Source organism: Fistularia commersonii, chromosome 2, assembly GCF_037954325.1.
Source record: "Fistularia commersonii isolate RoL2024-O1a breed Wild chromosome 2, RoL_Fcom_v1.0, whole genome shotgun sequence".
Taxonomy (NCBI): domain Eukaryota; kingdom Metazoa; phylum Chordata; class Actinopteri; order Syngnathiformes; family Fistulariidae; genus Fistularia; species Fistularia commersonii.
This window is the reverse complement of record NC_141285.1, coordinates 11,823,466-11,844,429: the sequence shown is the minus strand read 5'-3', so window position 1 is coordinate 11,844,429 and position 20,964 is coordinate 11,823,466. Positions and strand designations below refer to the sequence as shown.

The following is a 20,964-nucleotide window of genomic DNA, read 5'->3' as shown; positions in this document are numbered from 1 at the left end:
TCCTGCCAGATGTAGCAATGACCCAGTTAATTACGCTTTTCTGAGCATTGTGATTTTGACATGACCTAGTAACCCAATATAGCATTGCATCGGGATCCCTATATTGCCTCAGCATGATGGGGGAGCCTTTCAGGATGGGGTTGTCATGACAACCTACTTTGGAAGATTCATTACCTCAGTCAACCCCCCTCGGTAACACTGATGCCCATATTTTCCCGTTGAGAGGGCATGTGTCTCTCCATTTTTTTTTCCCAGACCTTGGCCTAGCAGTCATGCTTCTGTGAATCTCACAGGGAAATAATTTTCAAAACTGCTTTATGTTAAGCTTCAATCATCACAAAATGGAAGCCACAATGCATCATACAACCCTAAAATACGGACTACGGTCTATTTATCCTGCGGGGCTGCTTGTTCTGTCTATTTGGTAAATAACCACACATTTACTTCCTGTTGCGCAAGCCCCCACATACTTTCATTAGGCACTTGTATAATGTGGTGAAGGATTAGCATGGACAAAATCTCCGCTCAGTGCTATTTGTTCAACTAACTTCTCAGAGAACCAACAAATCCCTAAGCACCATATACTCTCCAAGTAATCCAGGGGATCAAATAATTCTCTTGAATGAGAGAACACTGGTTGTTTTTGTGATCGGTTTCCTTTACCCGCCACTTTTGGATTAAAAGTTTGAAGATGACCTCTGCAATCTGTCGGTCTCCGAACTGTTTTCTCCGAATTATTACTCGTCCATATGCTCGGGAGAAGTGGAATCCACGGCCATGGCAGTGGGTGACTTTGTGAGTTTACGTTTGCTCTGTAGTTTTAAATCAATTATTATTTCTGTTATTGATATGGTAGGGCCATTTTAACTGTTTCGCCTTTTAAACTTTAAATCAAACACAAACCTAAACTTTATCTCTGTCTGATATATGTATTTCACTTCTCAAAGTGTGTCTATTTAAACTTTGAAACATTCATGATGTGGCAATTCTTCAAATGTAAATTAAGAACAAGAATAGGAACAACTTTATTTATCCCGAGGGAAAGGGAATCGTTGTGCCAGAGTTTCAAGTAAAACATAACAATAATAAATAATAGTAGGAAACAGTATAAAAAAAAGGGGGGGGGGGATAAGAAATACAAATAAAACTATAAAGTGTCAAAGTAACAAGTCAAGGCTATAAAGTGTTTTAAGGTCTGAAGCACAAGTAAAGTCACGCTCAAGCAACCTCAAATAGCACTATTCTATATGTTAGGTGGGAGTATTGATCTCCTTTTGCGCTCTGCACCAATGGAACCGATATTCCAATGCATCAAATGTGTAGTCTTGGTGAAAGTGCAGAAAACCACAAAGTTGACAAGAAATCAATGCTGTACAATATACGGTATCTTCACGGCCTATATCCATGCACGCATAAATATATCGCCATTTGAGACCGTATCGACTGAGTGCATGTGTTTGTGACTCATATCAGAGGTTCAAGGACAGGGACTTTGTGACGTCATGGAGGTATAAGACGTCACAAAAGCTTTGTGGAGGAGGAGATAAATGTGTGGTATGAGGTCACTCCAAGTACCATCATAAATTAATCAGACGTGTGAAAAGACACCCCAGACTCGTTGCCAAAATACACGTATCAGTTTGACGCGTGTGAATGCGAAACCACGTCAAACACGAGTGAAATAAAAAAAAAAAAAAACAAGTTAGAGGGCCGTGAGTTCCACGAGTCTCGCAGGACGTTAATTACTAGAATGACATCATCGAGATTTTGCGCGGCTTTGTTTGGAACGTTCTCTAGGCCACGCCCCCGAGCCGGCGCCCATATATAGAGGCGGGAGCGCGCGGCGCGTGTCCGCCTGCTGAAGTCCCCTCCGACGCGGCCAACAGGTGCCGCCTCTCTCCTCCCCGCGTCCGGATGATGCCATCGGAGCGTCGCTCTCCGTTCCCCGCAGGGCACTTTCAATATTTGCACGTTTTTATACGCTGAGTCTTTCCTCTCGAAAATGCCTTTTCCACCCATCAGCCTCCACCCTCGGATCTCTTCGCCTGGCAGGGAACTATTCGGGAAAAAGAAAGCCAACGGAGTGCCTCCTCCCGCCGCCCCGACGGAGCTCACCGCCAAAGCCGGCGGAGAGAAAGGGGAGCCGGATGAGAAGCAGTCGGCATCTTGGACACCCACGAATTTAAAGAATTTGGGACGGAGTGCTCAGCAGGATAAGAGCAAAAGCCCGACGCAGAGGCCGGAGACGCAGGTTCACTGTTCCTGGCTGACGCTGCCCAAACCTCAGACCACCTCCGAGAGGGTCCGGCGCTCCAGCTCCATGGACTCCAGCAGGCAGCTTGGCGGAAAGGGAGACGGGCAGAAGGAGATCCAGTTCACCCTCAGCCTCACCCCCGAGGCCATTCTCGTCATCCAAAAACGAAATCTGGAAAAACAGATGCTGGCGAAGCAGCAGAAATGCTGCGCATCCGCCGACTTCAGGCACAGGCGCGTTTTCCCGTCCAAAAAGGCGCACGGCGGCTCCAAGGGCTGCGCCTCGGCCGCAGCCGCAGCTTCAGCCGCCGCCAAAGCGGACGGCGCGGAGCAGGACATCACCGCCATCCTTAAAGTCTCCCTGTTGAACGATCAGTACAAATACGACGACGTCGAGTACGAGGAGGAGGACGGGGACGTGGACGAGACCGTGGTGAGGAAATGTAAAGAGTGGCTGAAAGGGGTTGAAAACGCCGCCGCGCTCGGAAAGGTGGACAAACTTTCTGCACTACCGCACCTTAAAGGCTGCTGATGTTTGACCCCGGGGCCACCGGCGTGCGTCCAAACTCCAGCCCCAGCGACACTCTCCTTTCAGTGTTTGTTGTTGTTTTTGTTTTGTTTTGTTTTTAAAGTGGAGGAATGTCAACACGTTTCAGGATACCAGAATACGCGTTACTACACGCCAACAAAGCAAATAAGGAAATAGACTGTGAAGTGAAGATGAATGCTCTAGTTAAACAAAACTAACTGTGCTTCTTGAGCTTCGCAGGGATGTAGTTTCGCCTACTTAAATCATTTCGTTATACTCTCGTCCTTTGCACATGGTTTCTGTTATCGGTCGGGTGCCCGCAGACTGGCAGGGATTTTGCATGAAGGGAAGCGAAATGGTCCCTTTGTGTCAGAGAACAATAAAATGTCAACAGGGTTTTATGCATCTGCTGCTGAAACCAAACCGGACTGTTTATTTTTCCTCTAATTAGAGAGGTATATCCTTTGTAGGGATTTGTCAGTGATGTACAGTATTTAATACTAAATATTTGTACTGTCCAGCTGATGCCATTTGAAGTAAAAATGTTCTTTTTGAAGTATGTAAGTCTCACCGACTCTTTGTAGATGTTTTCCGTGCTCAAAAGTGCCTCTGGAGTTGTTTTGTGACATAATGTCGATCAGCAGTTATTTTGATTTCCCTCGGACTTCTGGACAGTTTCCATGTGGCATTTTAATGGCTCTTTGTTGCTGCTGTCTCTACCTGAGGCCATTTGGGAATTAGCGCAATAAGCTCCTTAGATTTCTTGTTAAGCAGGGTTCACCCATGTACTTTATGGCCCAGGTGCATGATCCCTTCAGGATATTGCCATCAGTCTGCTAAGCACTGTAATACAAACTAAATATTACACCTTGCCACAAGACATTCTTGCCCCTGGGACTCAAGAGCCCTGCGACAGCGTGCGTTCATAACTTTTACCGAAGGTATCTCAGGTGGAAACCGAATCCTAAACCTGATATTCCCATCTCTTCGCCAAGCGTACAAAGTCATCTTTTATTCTGTGTGTAGCAAGGAACTACTGCTCCAGCAGAAATAGGTAAGCTGTGCGCCTAGTAACACGTCGGTGTATTTTAAGCCGAGTGCGGTGAACAAAAGGGAGCATGTGGGAGAAAGTCACACCGACTTGACCTGTTATTGATTTAGCGGGGGCTCATATTTACTGCGGTAAATTTGGAAGATTTGTGAATGGCATAACAGGCTTCAATCCCTTTGTGTTGTTGCCCATAACTTGCCATAAAGTTTTACATGTAAAGCAATCTATAGATGGAGCGTGAGTTACCCTGGATATACCCTGGGAATATTAGAAGGCCAATACACCAGCCACCGATAACATCATGGAAGGAAAGATCACATAAATGCTCAGATAGTGTTGACTTAGCTCTAACCACGGTGGATTCGTCATGAGTCAAGTGCACGCTCTGAACCCACAGCTATCACCTGTGGGTGTCATAAAGGTGTTTGTGTTTCTGTCATGTGTCATGTTGCTAGTCATCAAAGAGGGAATCTGTTTCAAAGTTTCTGCAACAACACTTTCTAAAGGTATTTCATGCATTCAGGCTGCGAGAATAAAAGCCATGTTTGCTGATGTCCCCATTCAGGGTCACAAAGTGGCTGCATTGTTGCACGGCTGAGATCATGGCCGAAGCAGCACACTGTGTACCAAGACTTGTTAGGTTCCCTGTGGATCCTGTGATGATATTATCAACTGGCTCGGTGACCCAAAGTTGTGTAACCCTCCTCTGTTGTATCACTTCAATTGTGGCCTTGTATTTGGCTCCAACTCGCCCATTCATTTTCTCAGCAATGGTGTTCACTGTTGTCTGGTACAGGCCTGAAGCCCAGTTGTTCTGTCTGTCCGCATCACAGTGCTGAAAAGCTGATATGTTTGAAATCCAATGCTTCATTGACTATTGAATGATGCGTGAAAAGACACATATGAGCCTCTGTCACCTAAATGTGACACTACTTTACGTGTCATGACAAAGAAAGAACATAATGAAAACTATCAATAAATGACTTCAAAATGATCTTAACATCAGCATGAAAGCACCAAAAAATTAACCACAAATTGCCAAAGGAAGTAGATGAAAATAAGCACGAAATGCTTGGAATATTGACATTTACATTTAAGGCTAAACTCCCTAATGTTTCAGATCGTAAATGTTTGCGACGCATTCACGTGCCTTTCCCAGCTCTAAGAATTTGAATTAAACTACTTACCATCATAATGGAATGCAGTTTATTCAACCGTGTGCCGCGTTGTGGAGGTGATTTTCCATACCATGGTATTTAAAAAGAACTACCTTCTGATTATCATGATATAATCCATCCTCAGAGCTATTCCTCTCTTCCGACATCTAACACACGCCGCATCTTAGATCCGGCTGTTCTGAGGAAACCATTTGAGACAGTCTCAATCTCTCGAGACTTCCCACGTGCTGTAAATGGCCCGTATCTTTCTGACGTCTGACGATCTCTTGTCTTAATATAACAGGGAAAAAAAGTAGGGCCGCCGTCTTACCCTCAACTGATTCATGGTAGCCGGGAAGTGCAGGAGGAACACATTTGTCTCATTGCTGACACTTGCACTCGGCAGAGGCAGCGGACAGCAGGTCCCTTCTGGTCTGCTGCAACATCATCACTGTGGCAACGGAACTGATAAATCCCGCGTCTCCAACAGCTTTTGTGGGAAAAGACAAAACAGACATTTCCTGAACACGCTCGGCCTGTAAACCTCAGCAGTATGGCCATTCATGGCAACCTGTTAAGAAGGGGGTGTTTTCCAGGAACAGTTTGAGGTCCAAGAGACATGGAGATCAGTCAGTGTGACCTGCCTATAAAAATTCAACCATTCATCATGTCAGTGTCGTAAAAGAGATCCTGCAGCTCTCTGCTATCATCTGCTTTAGCGTACCTTTTTTGGTAATCTATACTCCTTTAAATTTCTTATATTATCTATTCTAAATACTATAGATATAGAAAAATGGTTACATGCCGCTTTCAATTATTGTTTTATACTGAACTACGTTATTCAGTGTTAGAAAAAAAGTTTTGTAGGTTGTGCAATGAGACCTCTCCAAATTGGAAAGGCTGATGCCTGACTCTAAAAACGACCGCCTTCCTTGGTAGTTATAGAGTTGAACAAATGTATTGAACAAAACACAAATACATATACGGCACAAAAAAAGCCTTCCCTGCTGGAGTCCCTGAAAAAATCTATGCTAGCAATCACCACTATAGATACAGGATACCCCCGTCTCTTCTGTCCCCACCTTCAACTGCAGGTGTCACACTTTAGACATTGACCGGTTACATTTTGATCACGTGTGGGTCATTCATGTAAAACCATGTACTCTTCAGGCCCCAAGCAGTTCAACTCCAATTCACACACATTAATAGTCTGACTGCAGTCTGTCCGTTTACAGGTTCCCACTGTGTATGCCGCTAATCAATAGCTAATGTAAATCTCGCCATTTCAAATCTAATTTAATTTTAACAAGAACTTAAACTGTCATACACTACTTCAATTACTCATGTCTTGTACACACATTCTTGCCCCTTTATGTAATGCCATTCAGGGAGCTTCCATAGTTTTATGTTGATTTGTAAAGACATCCTGGAGATGAGCTTTGGTGACCACGAGGTGAGCTTATTCCTACTGCAATTTCTTGTGGCTCGGCATTACAAGAGCACTAAATCTTCCTGTTATGTGGGCGGATGCTGTTGGCAGACTAGAGGGATTACCAAAAATGTATCCTGGTTTTAGGAAGCTAGGTTTTTAGCTCTCGATAAACTGCCTGCTTCACTCCTGTGTTTAAATTGAGTTCAACCGTCGATAGGCAGAGGATGTGGCCTTGGAGGAGGAAGGTATCTGAAGACAACACTGACAATGAGGTCATGATCAGGAACAGGGGACTGGCTGGGATAGGCTTCTGACGCAAGTGCTGGCAATATAATGATTCATATTTTCAAAATAAAATAAAATTGATTAACCATTTCTTCACATCCTCCCCTTTGGCTCTGCACTTCAGCCTCACTCGTGACTTATTTTTCTCTATGCTGCAGCGCCATCCTGAGGCGCACAGAAGCAGGCACTATACGAGAGGTTTGCAAGGAGGAGAGCCCTACACTGACTCTCAGCAGGTAGATGGAAGAGAACAGGCCAACTTGGAAAAGGAAGGTGTTTATGTGGCACTGATATTCAGACTGATACTTATCTAATTGCATTATAGTGGAATCAAACAAACTTTTAACTCTTTTAACTCATTCATAGAGTTTATTTATATAGAGTTTTATAGTACAATACAGTGTTGTTCAATGCATGTTTTATGGTAATGGTATATATTATATTCACTTCTTTTAATTCTGTCACTTTTATTTCACAATCTAAAATTGTTTGGATTGATTCCACCCCTGTATCATTTGGGGAAAGAACTTTAAAATAACAGATATTTTTCAAGTTGAAAGTCTGATATCTATCTATCTATCTATCTATCTATCTATCTATCTATCTATCTATCTATCTATCTATCTATCTATCTATCTATCTATCTATCTATCTATCTATCTATCTATCTATCTATCTATCTATCTATCTATCTATCTATCTATCTATCTATCTATCTATCTATCTATCTATCTATCTATCTATCTATCTATCTATCTATCTATCTATCTATATATGCATGTGTGTATATATATATATATATGCATACGAGAGTTAGTTAGTTATATAACTAACTAACGAACCAGCTAACTGAATGACGAGACAGAAAACAAATAAAGATATGTTAGGGAGAAGTGTACCAAATTCCAATCTGTAAAAGATCTGGACAATAGTTGTAGTATCAGACATGAGGAAAATGTCAGAAAATCGTAAATAAATCATTTCATAAAACAGATAAGAATAGCATATAATTAAATCTTGTGTAATGGTCTGGTCAACAATTACCTTGCAAGGCAATCTTAAAGCTTAAAGTTGAACTAAAGCTTAAAGCTTAAAGTTGGAAGGACATTTTAGCATACAAAATATATCATATTCCTCCAGAGTTTTTTGTAAACCAAAAAACACACATTATGGAGAATGAACCTTCTGTTTTTTTTTCTTCTACTCACAAACACATAATTATTTCAAATAATTTGGAATATTTGCTGGAAGAGAAAGAGAGAGCAGAAAAGGATAAATAAGTAAATGAGTGTATTCACAAGGGCCTTAAAAAGGAAACCAGAGGACAAAGTTAAGTCAGCAAACAGTGACCTGGTGAGCCAGACTTGAGATTGTGAGTGTGTGTGAATGTGAAACTTAAGTGTGCTCAAATATACAAATCAAACCCCCCTGTTCTGACAACAAAACCAACACCTTCTCTTCGCCTCTTTGCTTACATGTCAAGCGTCACCATTAAGACAGCAAGTGATTCATCTCCCAGGCTGAAAATTTGAAATGGCAACGATTTCAACATTTTTCCTCAAATCTACTTGTTTTACTGACTTTGGGCAGATGGGGGAACGTTTTCAATCATCATTTCAGCTCCCACTTCTGTAAAGTAGTGATTCTCCAGCCTTAGCCGATGTGGTTGACTTTGATTTTGACTGTCTTGCTGCTGCTCTGAGAAGGTGTGAAGAGAGCAATAAGCTTCACAGAGTGGCTGCTTTGAGTGGGTCTGACATGAGAGAGATCCTGTCTTATCTTCCCCTCCTGTAAAAGCTCAGCTTCTTCAGGAGGATGTGATTGTCTTTTCTAATGACTTGCACTTGGGGGAGGAGACAAAGAGAACACAATAAAGAACTTTAGAGGCCTTTCAATAGGAATCCTTTGCTTCAAATTGCTGAGCAAATGAAACTACCCGTTGTTTCCTCAGTTCAGATCGAGAGGCAATCTCCCAGACACGGAGGTGAAGCAGGACCAAAGCAGGCAAAGGCAAGAACACCTGCTGGGGCCTAATTGGTCCTAGCTGCAGTTAATGGCTTCCTGTGGCTGCATGTTTACTTCTCATTTGTTCTACGTGCTCTGTTTCCCAGCCCCTGAAACAAGAGGACCTCACTTTAAATCTCTATTCCCACCAACCTCTGCCTCTGACTATCTGTCTGACGGCCTCTTTTTTGCGTCTTTGCCCTGAAACAAAAGAAGTATCTCTATAAGCTGTAGCATAATGATTCATACCTGGATCCCCTCGATTCCTGGAAAGATGGACATCTTTCTTTGATTCTCAATACCACTGATTGTATATTCAATTGATCAGTATGTTTTTTGTTTTGTTTTCAACATGTCTGGCTGATTGAGAACATTTAAAAAGCCTTGTAGGCAGGAATGTGTGCATAGGAACATAACCATCACCCACCTAAGACAAGGAGAAACTGTGGTTATCAGGAAAAGGAGCTGAGAACCAAATTGTTTTTCAAACATGCTTAGTTAGTACAGTAGTTAACTTTGTTTATTATGCACATAAGGGAAATTGTAATTCTGTCTGGATGTCTCTGTCTCTGTCTGTCTCTCTCTCTCTTTCTCTTTCTCTCTTGCTCTCTTTCTCTCTCTGCATATGTATGTGTTTATACCAGCACTGATTTGATGACTCAACAGGTGACATAGGTCATCCCTAGCTATCCCTGCATAGACGACAGAGGGATCAGTTAACTCCCTCCAGGGCATAACTGATGAAACTTCATTAGGGCATTTAGGTAGTTCCTGCTATAGTTTCTATGTTGTTCATGATTGCAATATTTTGTAGTTTTGATAACTGATTGTCAGAAAGGTCACAAATAGATGTACAATGTTCACTGTAACTGATGTTAGGTATAGGATTAATTTCATGGTTTGTTTGCATCACTTATTATTTGTTATCTAGCCACCTTGTTGTGAAAATTGTTCATCAGTGGGTATTGTCCAAATTGTTGCATTTTTAGATTTTAGAAGACAATTGACCTAAAACTGAGATATTATAACTTTTCAACAAAGTGAAATAAGGTGTGGAGCGGTATGTTTCAGGTGTTTAGAGCAGTTGTTTTGGAACTGAATGCTCCTAGGTTAATTCACAAGTTCCCCTAGCCTATCAATGTGTTGTTGCGCAAGATACTGGACCCCTAACTTCTCTCTGAGCACTGCTGAGCGGTTGCACACTGCTCATGGTTCATACATGATGTGTGAAATGCAGAGGACAATTTCCTGCAGGGAGGATTCATAAATTATAAGATAAAGAAAAAAAGGTCTCAATTTTAAACCTTGATTTTGAACAAAGTAAGGTCAAGATTTAAAGTATTTCCAAATTTATAAGCGGACGTGTTTGCAATTCTATGTTTCAAAATCACAGCCATGGTTGTTGGTGGGCTAACAAGGACTCCGTCTACCGTGAGGTCTGTGGGTATGTGTTTGCTCTGCCTTCAAGAACAAATAGACGCCACTGCAGGCTTGTTTAACATGGACCCTCTTGGAGGAGAGAACTGATTACTCACGTAGAAGTGAGATGACCAAACACAACAGTCTCACCCACTGTTGGGGAAACTCTCCTCTTGGTACAGTGAGTCTGACTCCTACAAACACAGTTCAGTGGAAAATGTTCTAACTATGACTCCTACAAAGAGACACGGCAATTGGGCTGGTTGTGTCATATAATACCAGCACTCCAAGCAGGTGTCAAGGTGTTTGGAGAGCTTCTCCTCTTTCTAAAAATGTATGAGGTTGTGTGACATAACTTAATTTACTAAAAGTGATGAAGATGAACTGACATTCTAAAAGAAACAGCCTAAAGTTTCACTCAAGTGTGGTTGGGCCATGTTGTATACATGTTTTAACAAACATCTAGCCACAAATACCTGACTGATAAGGAGTTGAATACAGTCAAGCAAAAATTAATCCTGAAAGTCTTTGCAGTGTGGATTACGTTCATATGGTGAAGTACAAATCTTCAGGTACTGATTCCTCTTTTTTTCTATTTTTTCATTTTTCTTTATTTATTTTATTCTTGTCATTGTTGTCACTCTATTGATATCGTCGTTAAGTTCTGGTTTCGCTGCTGTGACAAAGGAATTTCCCCGATGGAGATCATCTTATCTTATCTTATCTTATCTTATCTTATCTTATCTTATCTTATCTTATCTTATCTTATCTTATCTTATCTTATCTTATCTATGGCAGCCAATATAAAAACATCAAAGATCAATATTGAGTATATTTGGTTAGTTAATGCACAGTCGGTCCCCAGATGTAGCCAAAAAGAAACCAGTGTTCAATGTTGATACCTGACTAACTGTAGGTTGAGATGTCACCTTCATGACATCTAATGTGAAATATTTATCGAAATTCAAAGGAAAGATTATGTTTATATTGAGTTCTTTTTAAAAATCAATATTATATATATTACAATATTAATCATTGTGATATATATAATTTTAATGTTCTTAAAAATGTCAAAATGTTGATTTCCATCTGATGTGACATTTTAACATCTTTATCATCTTTATTTTTATTACCAAACATATTTTGGTTGTCAACTAAAAATCAAAATTACTATTCCACATGTTTCATTTTGAATTTTGTTTATATTTGACAATAACTGAAAGCAACCATCAGATTAAACATTTATTGAAGAACTTTTTCCTCCCAACTATCCACAGCACTATTTTCTCATTTGGGCTTCATGTCAATGAAAATATCATCCTCCACGATATTGTCATGACACTGTATTAGGTTTGCATACTGTGAATGCATGACAGAGCAGTATCACCCTTGTTGTCAATTAGCACTGAGCTCTGTTTAGTAGGAGCATGTATGATGTTAATAAGAGGCTGCCACTTTGAAAAGCACATTGACTTAGAGATATTAGGAGCTTGCTAAGGAGGTAAGTGAAGGCTCTCAGTGACAAGTGTTTCTGCTGTGTGAAATCCCACTGCACCAGAGACAAACATGGCGAGACAGCGGATCCTGATGCCCCACCTCAGCTCTACCATGGGCACATTCCCCACATCCATGAGAAATACTCAAAATAAAAACAATTAGAGCTGAAGGAAAAATATAGTGTCGGCACAGTCACAGGTTATGTTTACAATTAATGAGCCCATTCATCCAATTTGTCTTGCTTTGCCCCTATTTATATGTTCATAATTAAAAGATGTGATTTATTGGACAGTTGAAAAAATAATGTCCTATCCATGTTACCATTTGCTCATGGTCTCCTCAATGTGTTGAATTTCACATGTATGCATTACAGTATTGCAAAATGAAATTGACCAGAACATACCTTCTTTATTACTATACTGACCTCAGTAATTGGAAAATGTACATGATGCTGAGATGTTCTGTTTGCCTCTTGTCAGGAAGGATCTCACATTTCCTTTTTTTTTTTCTTTTTTTTTTTTTTTGCCTTTCATTTTTAAACATGTACTATATCACCTTTGAGCATGTCTGTACTAACGTATATATATATTTAAACGCACAGGTCCACATCCTCTCCTTTGCAACTGTTGGGGTTTGTATAGATCTGTTACCTGCTGCACTGTCCTGTGAGTAAACGCTCTATGGCTCAGGAGTCCTCCACCATGCCAGTTTGCACCCAGCAGACAAAGTGTGTTGTCACCCGAGTGCGCAGTGTTATCGGGTGTGAGTTGCACCACACTATGGCTTCTCTTGAGAAGTAGCACACCATTAGGAATATATTAACAACTCGACATTTTGTGTGCAGGTCACACATCACAGCAGCAAGCTAGTTGACCGACCGATGAGGATGTTTCAACATACTCTAAGGGTTGATGACTTCATATTGTCATTCTAAATTAGTCAGATTTGTGAATTCCAGCAAATTGTACAAATTCCAAATGTGTGTGCGTGAGAGGGTGTGTGTACATGTGTGCTTGTGCGTGCACACGTGCATCTGGACGATGTGTAACCATTTCAGTCACTTCGAAGCAAACATGCCTGAAGTGCTTATCGAATAACTGCCTCCTCAAACTAACACCGCATCATCCAATTACTAGAATTTTCCAATATGTTAGTAGTCAGTTGTCGCAACATTACCCTTGAATTTACTTTTACTTTTTGGTCCAAAAACTTCTTGTGGGGCAAGAAGTGAATGCGGCAGTTGACACAGTAAACTGAACAAGGTATTTAAATCGATAGTAACTGTCGTTCTTGATTTAAAAGTTGGATGAAACGATCAGCATCACATCACAAGCATAGCTAGGAGGGTGGCTGTGGTTAACAGCTTCCAGTTATGATCACAAATATATTTCACGTTGCCCTCTATTATCATGATGAACAGGAAGTTCTGTATTTCCCCTGGGGTATAAAGTCTAAAAGAACGGGGGGTTACGGTACCATTGGCTAGGGATTGCTTCTCAAATAGTGGGGCCCCGGGGAACACGCTTATGGTGTAGCATTAGCTCTATGGTAGGTTTTTTTGCACCGAGCGTGCGCGCACACACAGCACACACAGGAGATATGACGTGCCGTGAACAAACCCTTAAGAACACCATTGAAAAATGTCTAACAGGGATGATAAGAAAGGCGGTGAGAGACGGAAATAATGAGCCAAACGAAGGTCACCCAAAAGCTAAAATGAGGAAATATGATGAAGCGTATGCAGCGCTTGGCTTCACTGTGATTTTGGTGGGAGATGAGGAAAGACCCGTGTGTTTACTGTGGCTAAAAATGTTGGCAGTGGACAGCATGAAGCCAAATCAATTAAGGCGTCACTTAAAGACATTACACCCCAATTACGCTGATAAGTTGCTTGAGTTTTTCAGTGAAAACATGCCGAATATTGCCAACAATCATCCCGCTTTGTGAAAGCTACTGCAGTAAACCAGTCAGCGCTGTTATGTTAATAAATGTTAAAGTTATTCTCTGTTGCAAGTTGATCTATCTATTTCTTTTTTCTTTTCTTTGATTTTAATGAGGATATGATTTGTACAGTTAACAATTTTATAGACAAATTACACTATATATAGCTCCAGTGGAGGCAAAATGTTTTCTTCTTCCTGGTGGGGCTGTAGCAGAAAATAATTGAGAAGCACAGGGCGATGGTATGTTGAAGGCGTTTCCCAGCTGGCAATATAATAGTTTAAAGAGACAGAAATAGTATCTTAATTAAAACATTGAAAAAGATAATTGAAGAAAGAAAAGAAAACGAGAGACAAGCAGTTTCATTTTGTTTGTGTTTGCTTTCTGTCGTAAAAGAAAGGATACCTAAATACGACCTTACAAATTAGATAGGCCTACATACCGAAAAGAATCATTGTGTACGGTTACATCCCTGCCGCAGTTAGATTTCATACACCTAAGTCAGAAGTTAGATTATTAAAGCCAAGTCTCACGATGGACATGACCAAAACAGTGAAATAAAGGCTTTGAAATTATTTTTAAAATCAGACAGTTATCAATATTCAGCTCGGTGCACTTGTTTCTATCTAAACTCATTCAGAATCAATTCATTGGGTTGATGTAAAATTTTTAGAAAGGTAATACTGCCATAGGTCGCTTTATTTCATATTCCCACTCTATGAGACATCAGGACAGGGACATTTGATTCTGAAAAAAGGGAAAAATCTTGAGATGAGGTTTTTTCTCAGGTGCTGAGATGAGCATATACAGACAAACATGCAGGACTCATTTTTCTCTCACCTCTTTGTCAAAACGACCTTGAGTAAACAGAGGTTGAGCCTGGCTAGAGTGGGAGCAAGGGAAGGCAAACAGTAAAAAGGAGAGACTCTCCAAAACTATCAAGCTGGCATTAGCAAATTCAGCCTTGCCCACTGCTGACATCTCAGATCCACCATGGTCAGAGGCCTGTCATCCATATTGACACCTTCAGTGTATTGGTTGACTGGACAGGCTGTGTTAAGGGGGCACTTATTGCACATATGTGTTATGAGTGGATGATGAAGGATAATGAAGTCACAATAGCAACCCCCCTTTCATAACCTGCAGAGTATTTTTTTGCATACAGAAATATCTGAATAATATTTAAGCTGTCTTAAAACCAATGCTGTTATTAAACATCATGCTCACAAAACAGCCACACATATAGGCATAGATATGCATACATATTAAAATGTATAAAATTGAAACTGGACAATAAATCATGAGACAATTTCTGTTTTTGATGTGGAATAATCATGATTATAAACAATTCGATGATAATGAACAGTTACAAAAGTCTGGGGTGATACTGATATTAAAGGTTAAAAAACTAAATTTGGCCAATAGCTGTTGCTGATATGTTTTCAACCCTGGATCAAATTATCTTGAATGAGCAAACACAGGCATAACAGTGTTTTATTTAAACTTACATTCTTTTATAATTTTCTTGCACAGGCTTATTGTGCATATGATGATAAATACTTTGAATCCTTGAATCCTTCTCATCAGTAGATACATTTCTGCAATTGGAAAATGACGTTTGCCAGCAGATCAATACCCGGCAGCTATGTTAATGTAAAGTCAATGATATACACCAATGTATCCCTCCACTGAGATTTGATACTAAATCAAGAATCAAATATCATTATAATATAAAACTAAATCAGTTTGTAAATCAGTTGACCGAGAGTGGTCTTGGAAGAGAAACAACTAAAAAAACAAACAACAACATCAAAAAGCATTTAGTGTGCTATTTTATGTTAATGTGATACAGCTGAAATATTTTACTTGGAAGGATGGGTTGGGTGGTTTCTCGAAGGATCTTTTTAGTTGCACCTGCATTGTCCTACGAGAGTAGGACAACTGTGAAGGGTGTGAGGTTCTACAGCGTCATATAGATCAACACAATTAATTCACAGTGTTTCAGTCACACTCAGGAAGTGGCTTAGTGTGACATGCGCTGGCTGAGGTGGCAGAGGAGGAGAGGGAGGCGCCAAATGGCACACCAGGATGGTGGGAAATAACACTGGTTATTACATCTCTGAGTTTTACACTACAGTTAACTTACTTTATGAAGAATGGGGGATACTGCTTTTGTTAGTGCAATGTGATCGATGAACAGGGAAATGTCTAAAGTGCCCAATTCTGAAACACGCACAGCCCGATTTTATGAAAGAATTCCCAAGCAAGATGCCTGGGTTGGTGGTGAAGCAAACCCTTTGTAGATGCATATGTGGCTGCCTCAGACAAGAGAGAAATGCACACAGAATTATTTCTCCCGACCCAAATTGTTCCTGAGCAAGAGCAGAGACTCAGCGAATGATTTGTAGAAAAGCATCCGCTCTGTGTAACCCACAAGATGTATCTCAAATCATGCAAAGACATAAATAGTTTTACCATACTTCTTAAATGTAATCATTTATGGTAGTTGAAATATTCATAATAAATGTGGAGACAGAAAATCTGAAAAGTAATTGAAGTCTTTCAACTGCTTTTTAAACCGTCTTGGATTTGTTTTTCTCTGCTTGCTGTGAACTCTAGTCCAGACTGCTGGGCAGAGAAAAAGACTCAATGTGCCTGGAGGAGGGACAAAGCATCCAAGACTTGGTTAGTAACACAAGCAATAACACCACCACACAGCTATGGAAGCTTGCATGGAGCTGTTACACATTATCTCTGGCTCTTTTTTTACATAATGTTCGCAACAGTGCCATAGATGGGAGGCGATTGATTTGGTTCATATGCTTTCTTCACTAAATGTTCTTATTACTGAATGGCTGCTTCCAAGTCGCAGACAAACAGGCCAGGCTTCTTCTACTAAACTGCCAAACTCAAAATCTTTTACAAGGTGCATGAAATGAGAGTAAACCCGGCAACTTTTTGAATGTGTGCAGAAGACCATTGTGGATGTTTTATTGTATGCCACAGCCAATGTTTAGTACCGTGGGCTTAAGACACAACAGTGATGTGCCATAAAAAGTTGATGCCCCATCAAACCATTACAAAATCATGTTATGATTTAAAGGGTGGGGTGGCACAAGGACTAAAACATTTGTAATGATTTTAAACGATTTGCTTTTCTGTTCTTTCTTTAGATGTTATACTATTCAATACTATACCAAACACACATAAAAAAAAGTCAAATTCTAAGACTGGACTATATTATTGAAATTGGTAATGGCTGTTTTAATAACTGATTCCTCAATTATCTCTTAATTTATTGGATGATATTGTTCATGCAAATTTGCATAAATCCAAACATTGCATCTTTTGCCACAGACTTTAAGAAGTTGCGTTTGTCCATTGACTTGTGAATTAATTACTTTTTGTTTCTTTGGGATTCTTGGCCTCAGGGAAAATTATGAATTATTTTAAGGGGAATTTAATTTCTATTAAGTTTGTTTCAAGCTTTCCCCCCTTTTTTTAATAGCACGATCTATAAGAGAAGGGGCTTATGGAGGAGCGGCTCGGCCTAAAGTCGTGGTTCTCTGCAGGTGTAGCTTTGATCTAAGTGTCAATATTTACAGGTTGATGTAATAAAATGGGATAAGCGGCTTTATCCTGAATGCAGCGGTAATGGGGAGCTCTATTGCCACTCCCAGCCAATCAGAGACAAGCCCGCAAAGATCAAAGCGGACAGGAGCCAACCATCTTTGCTCCAAACTGCTGTCCGGACATGGAGCGTCTCCTCGGCCTATATAAACCGGGGAAACCCCCTCACTGATTCGATTCACCGGAACCGACAGCTCGGTGGACACACTGGATTCGAACCAAGTCAACGGAGCCCTCTGCTAGCATCCAGCCAGGATGGCCACAGGCGCGGGCGAGTGTCCCGGGAAGGCCGGTCCGTACCGGGTGGACCACCTCCTGAGCGCGGTGGAAAGTGAGCTGCAGGCCGGAAGCGAGAAGGGTGACCCCACGGAGAGGGAGCTGAAGTTGTCCCTGGATGAGAGCGAGCTTTGGACCAAGTTTAAGGAATTAACCAATGAAATGATAGTTACTAAAAACGGCAGGTGAGCGTCTACACGTAACGCAGGTGTAAGACATATAATAGTAATCAAAATTGTTGTTGTGTTGTATTTTTTTTTCCCTTAAAAGACTAATCTTTCATGATGCTTTTCCCATGAAGGCGCATGTTCCCCGTCCTGAAAGTGAACGTATCCGGATTGGACCCGAACGCCATGTATTCCTTTTTGCTGGACTTCGTGTCCGCGGACAACCACCGGTGGAAATACGTTAACGGCGAATGGGTTCCCGGAGGGAAGCCCGAACCTCAAACCCCCAGCTGTGTTTACATCCATCCAGACTCTCCAAACTTCGGGGCGCACTGGATGAAATCTCCCGTTTCCTTTAGCAAAGTAAAGCTCACCAACAAACTCAACGGAGGCGGTCAGGTCAGGAGATGACGTGAATCGGTGATGATTTTACATCAAATGTCATTTGTAGTCATCGTCCTCTCTTATTTTCTCTTAGATAATGTTGAACTCCTTGCACAAATACGAGCCCCGCATCCACATCGTGCGCGTCGGAGGCCCGCGGAGGATGATCACTAGCCATTCATTCCCAGAGACGCAGTTCATTGCTGTGACGGCCTATCAGAATGAAGAGGTCAGAAAATATAAATACATTCTGAGCAATAAAACATCCCCAAGAAGAGTAAAGGTTATCGAGTGCATAAAAAATCCCTGCGTCATTTATGACTTTATTTCTTTTGGTGACGGTAAATCGCATTTGTTAATAATGATGATGACGATCTCAAATGTTTTTGTTTCAGATAACCGCGCTAAAAATAAAATATAACCCTTTTGCCAAGGCGTTTCTCGATGCAAAGGAAAGGTCAGCGCAACTGAAATGCCACACTTTATGATTTCATTTCATTAAAGATGTTTCCTGAAGATAGTGATAAATTGTTTTGCATTTTTACAGAGGTGACGACAAGGACATTAAGGATGATGCAAATGAAAATCAACATTCAACTTATCCTCAGAGTGAGTATTTGGCTACTTTGAACTCACTGATCGGCTGAGACTCACGGAATCACTAACTGAATAGAAGTTCCTTCTTAAAAGAAGTAATAATCATCGGTTTAATGCGATGACATTTTCTTGTTTAGTATAACACGTATTCCGTTGTTACCGTGTTGCATAGATCAATCCCTCAGTGATGACATTTTTCACATTGATTTTTTTTTTTGTTTTCAATTGTGTATTTGGTCCTATGTGATGCTGAGTTTTAAGTTGTATTTTGTGTTTGTTTGTTTCCTTTTATTTTTTGCATATATTTTTTAGTACAGAAATTCCCTGTCGACCCTCACTTACTTGCCACTTAGAGTGTGACAGCCAGCATTATTTCTAGGACGTAATTGCATAGTTAACAATAAGCTTGAGGTTTTCATGAAGCTCCATCATGTCTGTTCCCTTGTCTGGAGCTAGTAGGTGGCTGGTTTATTCCTGGCTCATCCTCCCTCTGCCCTCCTGCGAGTCCTCACGGGCAATTCGGGAACCCAATCTCCCTCTCGCCTTCCCATGGCTGCGAACGCTACTCCACACTCCGTAACCACCGCCCGGCCCCCTATTCCAGCCCGTACACCCATCGGACCAACTCACCTAGTGAGTGCCACCCTATACCCTACAAATCCAAGAATTACGCCAGATCCTTCCCAGCTATTAACAAGAAACTCAAACAACTGTTGCTGAGTGAGGAATGTTCTACATTCCTTTTGCTTTTGTGTGAGTGGAGCCAAAGGGCCGTAAATCGTCGGGCTTCAGACGAGGAATGTTCACACCTTTATCAGAAAGACCAGACTTGATGAGTCATACCGGAGAGAAAACATTTTATTGAGTACGATGATACATCCTTCTGACACACATGCTTTGAGTCCTGTGAAACCTTGAAACTTTTGCTTTTCAGCTGGTTACCCAGATAATTCTTCAGCTTGTCTGTCGATGCTCTCAAGCCACGATAACTGGTCTGGTCTCCAGATGCCGGCGCATTCCAGTATGATGCCCATGTCCCACAATTCTACCTCTGCATCTAGCCCAAGGTAAAGTCTTTTTGAGCTACACATAATAGAAACAAATGTATGCTATTAATTGTCTTTCCTCTTGTGTTCAGTTGTGTGTGTAGAAGTAGCACCTGCAATATATCCAGGGAGCCGGTGTGACATTTTCTCTCTCTTTTTTTCTGTTAAGTCAGTATACCAGCCTGTGGTCTGTGAGCAATTCACCGCTGACTCCAGTTTCCCAGACTGGAGGGATAAACACCCAATTCCTGCGAGGGCCCAGCAGTCACTACACAAACCTGTCTCACTCAGTCACACTGCCCTCCTCTGGTCCTTCCATGTACGACAGCAGCGCCGCTCCTGATATCCACGACACAGTTCAGTATGACAACACTCTGCATGGGAGGTCATCTTCAGCATGGACTCCAGTGACCCCTCCTTCCCTGTGATGGCAACATCTCCTTAAGATAGGGCAATGGCAAAAGCAATATGCTGTGATGATCAACCACAGGGTGTGTAGTCAGCTGTAAAATAACAATTAAGCCTGGATGAAGTACTCTTCACTTGGTTCAATTCAGTTTAACAAGGAGAATATAAACATTCAACAGCTTAACCCTTTTTCAAATTTTAAATCTTGCTGGATGGAAATTGGGTTTTTCAATCTGTCAAGAGTGCTTTGATACCCTGTTGAAACAACAAAATGGGCACACAGCATTTTTACACCAACGGGTTGCATATATTCATCCTTACAGAGGATAGTGCGTTAATTTTGTCGCAGAATCCAGTTTTATGCTTATATTAAGTATGACACCAGATGGCATTTAGCTAAAGTTGTACAGCGGGAACATTTTAATAAGGTTGTAATACTGTTTATATTGTAAATAAAAGAGCAGTCCTACTGTACATTATGAATTCTATAATGTAAATAAATTAAGCATTTTATAACACAATAATGTTATTTGTTTGAGTTATCATGTCATTATAATAGTTCTACACACTTGCAACCTGAAATACTATCAAATGTTCTACAATATGAAAGGCATTCATTATTATATTAAATTGCAGTTGAAGTCTCAATTTTTTTTTAATTGACTGAATATGAAATTTACTTAAATGCATTAACATTCCGGCAAATAGTGCAACCAAATTGTGTATTACAACAGCAAAATTGAAGAAAACTAGCCCAAAAGAATATTTGTAAAATCTCTCATACCTCCTGAAATAGAAGAAATTCAACATTTTCCCAAGGCATTTGTACCATCAACATTTTAAGTTTCCCATGTTGACAGGAGCGCCCAGGTGGTGGATGGCTTGGCT

General features: G+C 40.8%; 2 protein-coding genes across 2 annotated transcripts; both read left to right on the top strand.

Annotated features, from left to right (window-relative positions):
• Positions 1-1,616: 1,616 nt before the first annotated feature.
• Positions 1,617-3,341, top strand: prr18 (proline rich 18). Its single transcript, XM_086167552.1, has one exon. It carries the CDS (start codon positions 2,003-2,005, stop codon positions 2,783-2,785), a length of 783 nt encoding a protein of 260 aa, XP_086023678.1. The 5' UTR covers positions 1,617-2,002; the 3' UTR covers positions 2,786-3,341.
• Positions 3,342-3,808: 467 nt separating this feature from the next.
• On the top strand, positions 3,809-20,802 carry tbxtb (T-box transcription factor Tb). Its single transcript, XM_086167539.1, has 10 exons — positions 3,809-3,836; positions 16,188-16,253; positions 17,174-17,659; positions 17,776-18,040; positions 18,120-18,254; positions 18,421-18,482; positions 18,573-18,634; positions 19,079-19,255; positions 19,557-19,689; positions 19,838-20,802. The coding sequence occupies exons 3-10, from the start codon at positions 17,454-17,456 to the stop codon at positions 20,094-20,096; spliced, it is 1,299 nt and encodes a 432-aa protein (XP_086023665.1). The 5' UTR covers positions 3,809-3,836; positions 16,188-16,253; positions 17,174-17,453; the 3' UTR covers positions 20,097-20,802.
• Positions 20,803-20,964: the final 162 nt, after the last annotated feature.

Coding starts and splice junctions, on each gene's coding strand:
- prr18 (XM_086167552.1), top strand. CDS start 2,003: ATGCCTTTTCCACCCATCAGCCTCCACCCTCGGATCTCTTCGCCTGGC.
- tbxtb (XM_086167539.1), top strand. CDS start 17,454: ATGGCCACAGGCGCGGGCGAGTGTCCCGGGAAGGCCGGTCCGTACCGG. Junction 18,041..18,119: donor AACTCAACGGAGGCGGTCAG/GTCAGGAGATGA, acceptor ATTTTCTCTTAG/ATAATGTTGAACTCCTTGCA. Junction 19,256..19,556: donor CCATCGGACCAACTCACCTA/GTGAGTGCCACC, acceptor TTTGCTTTTCAG/CTGGTTACCCAGATAATTCT.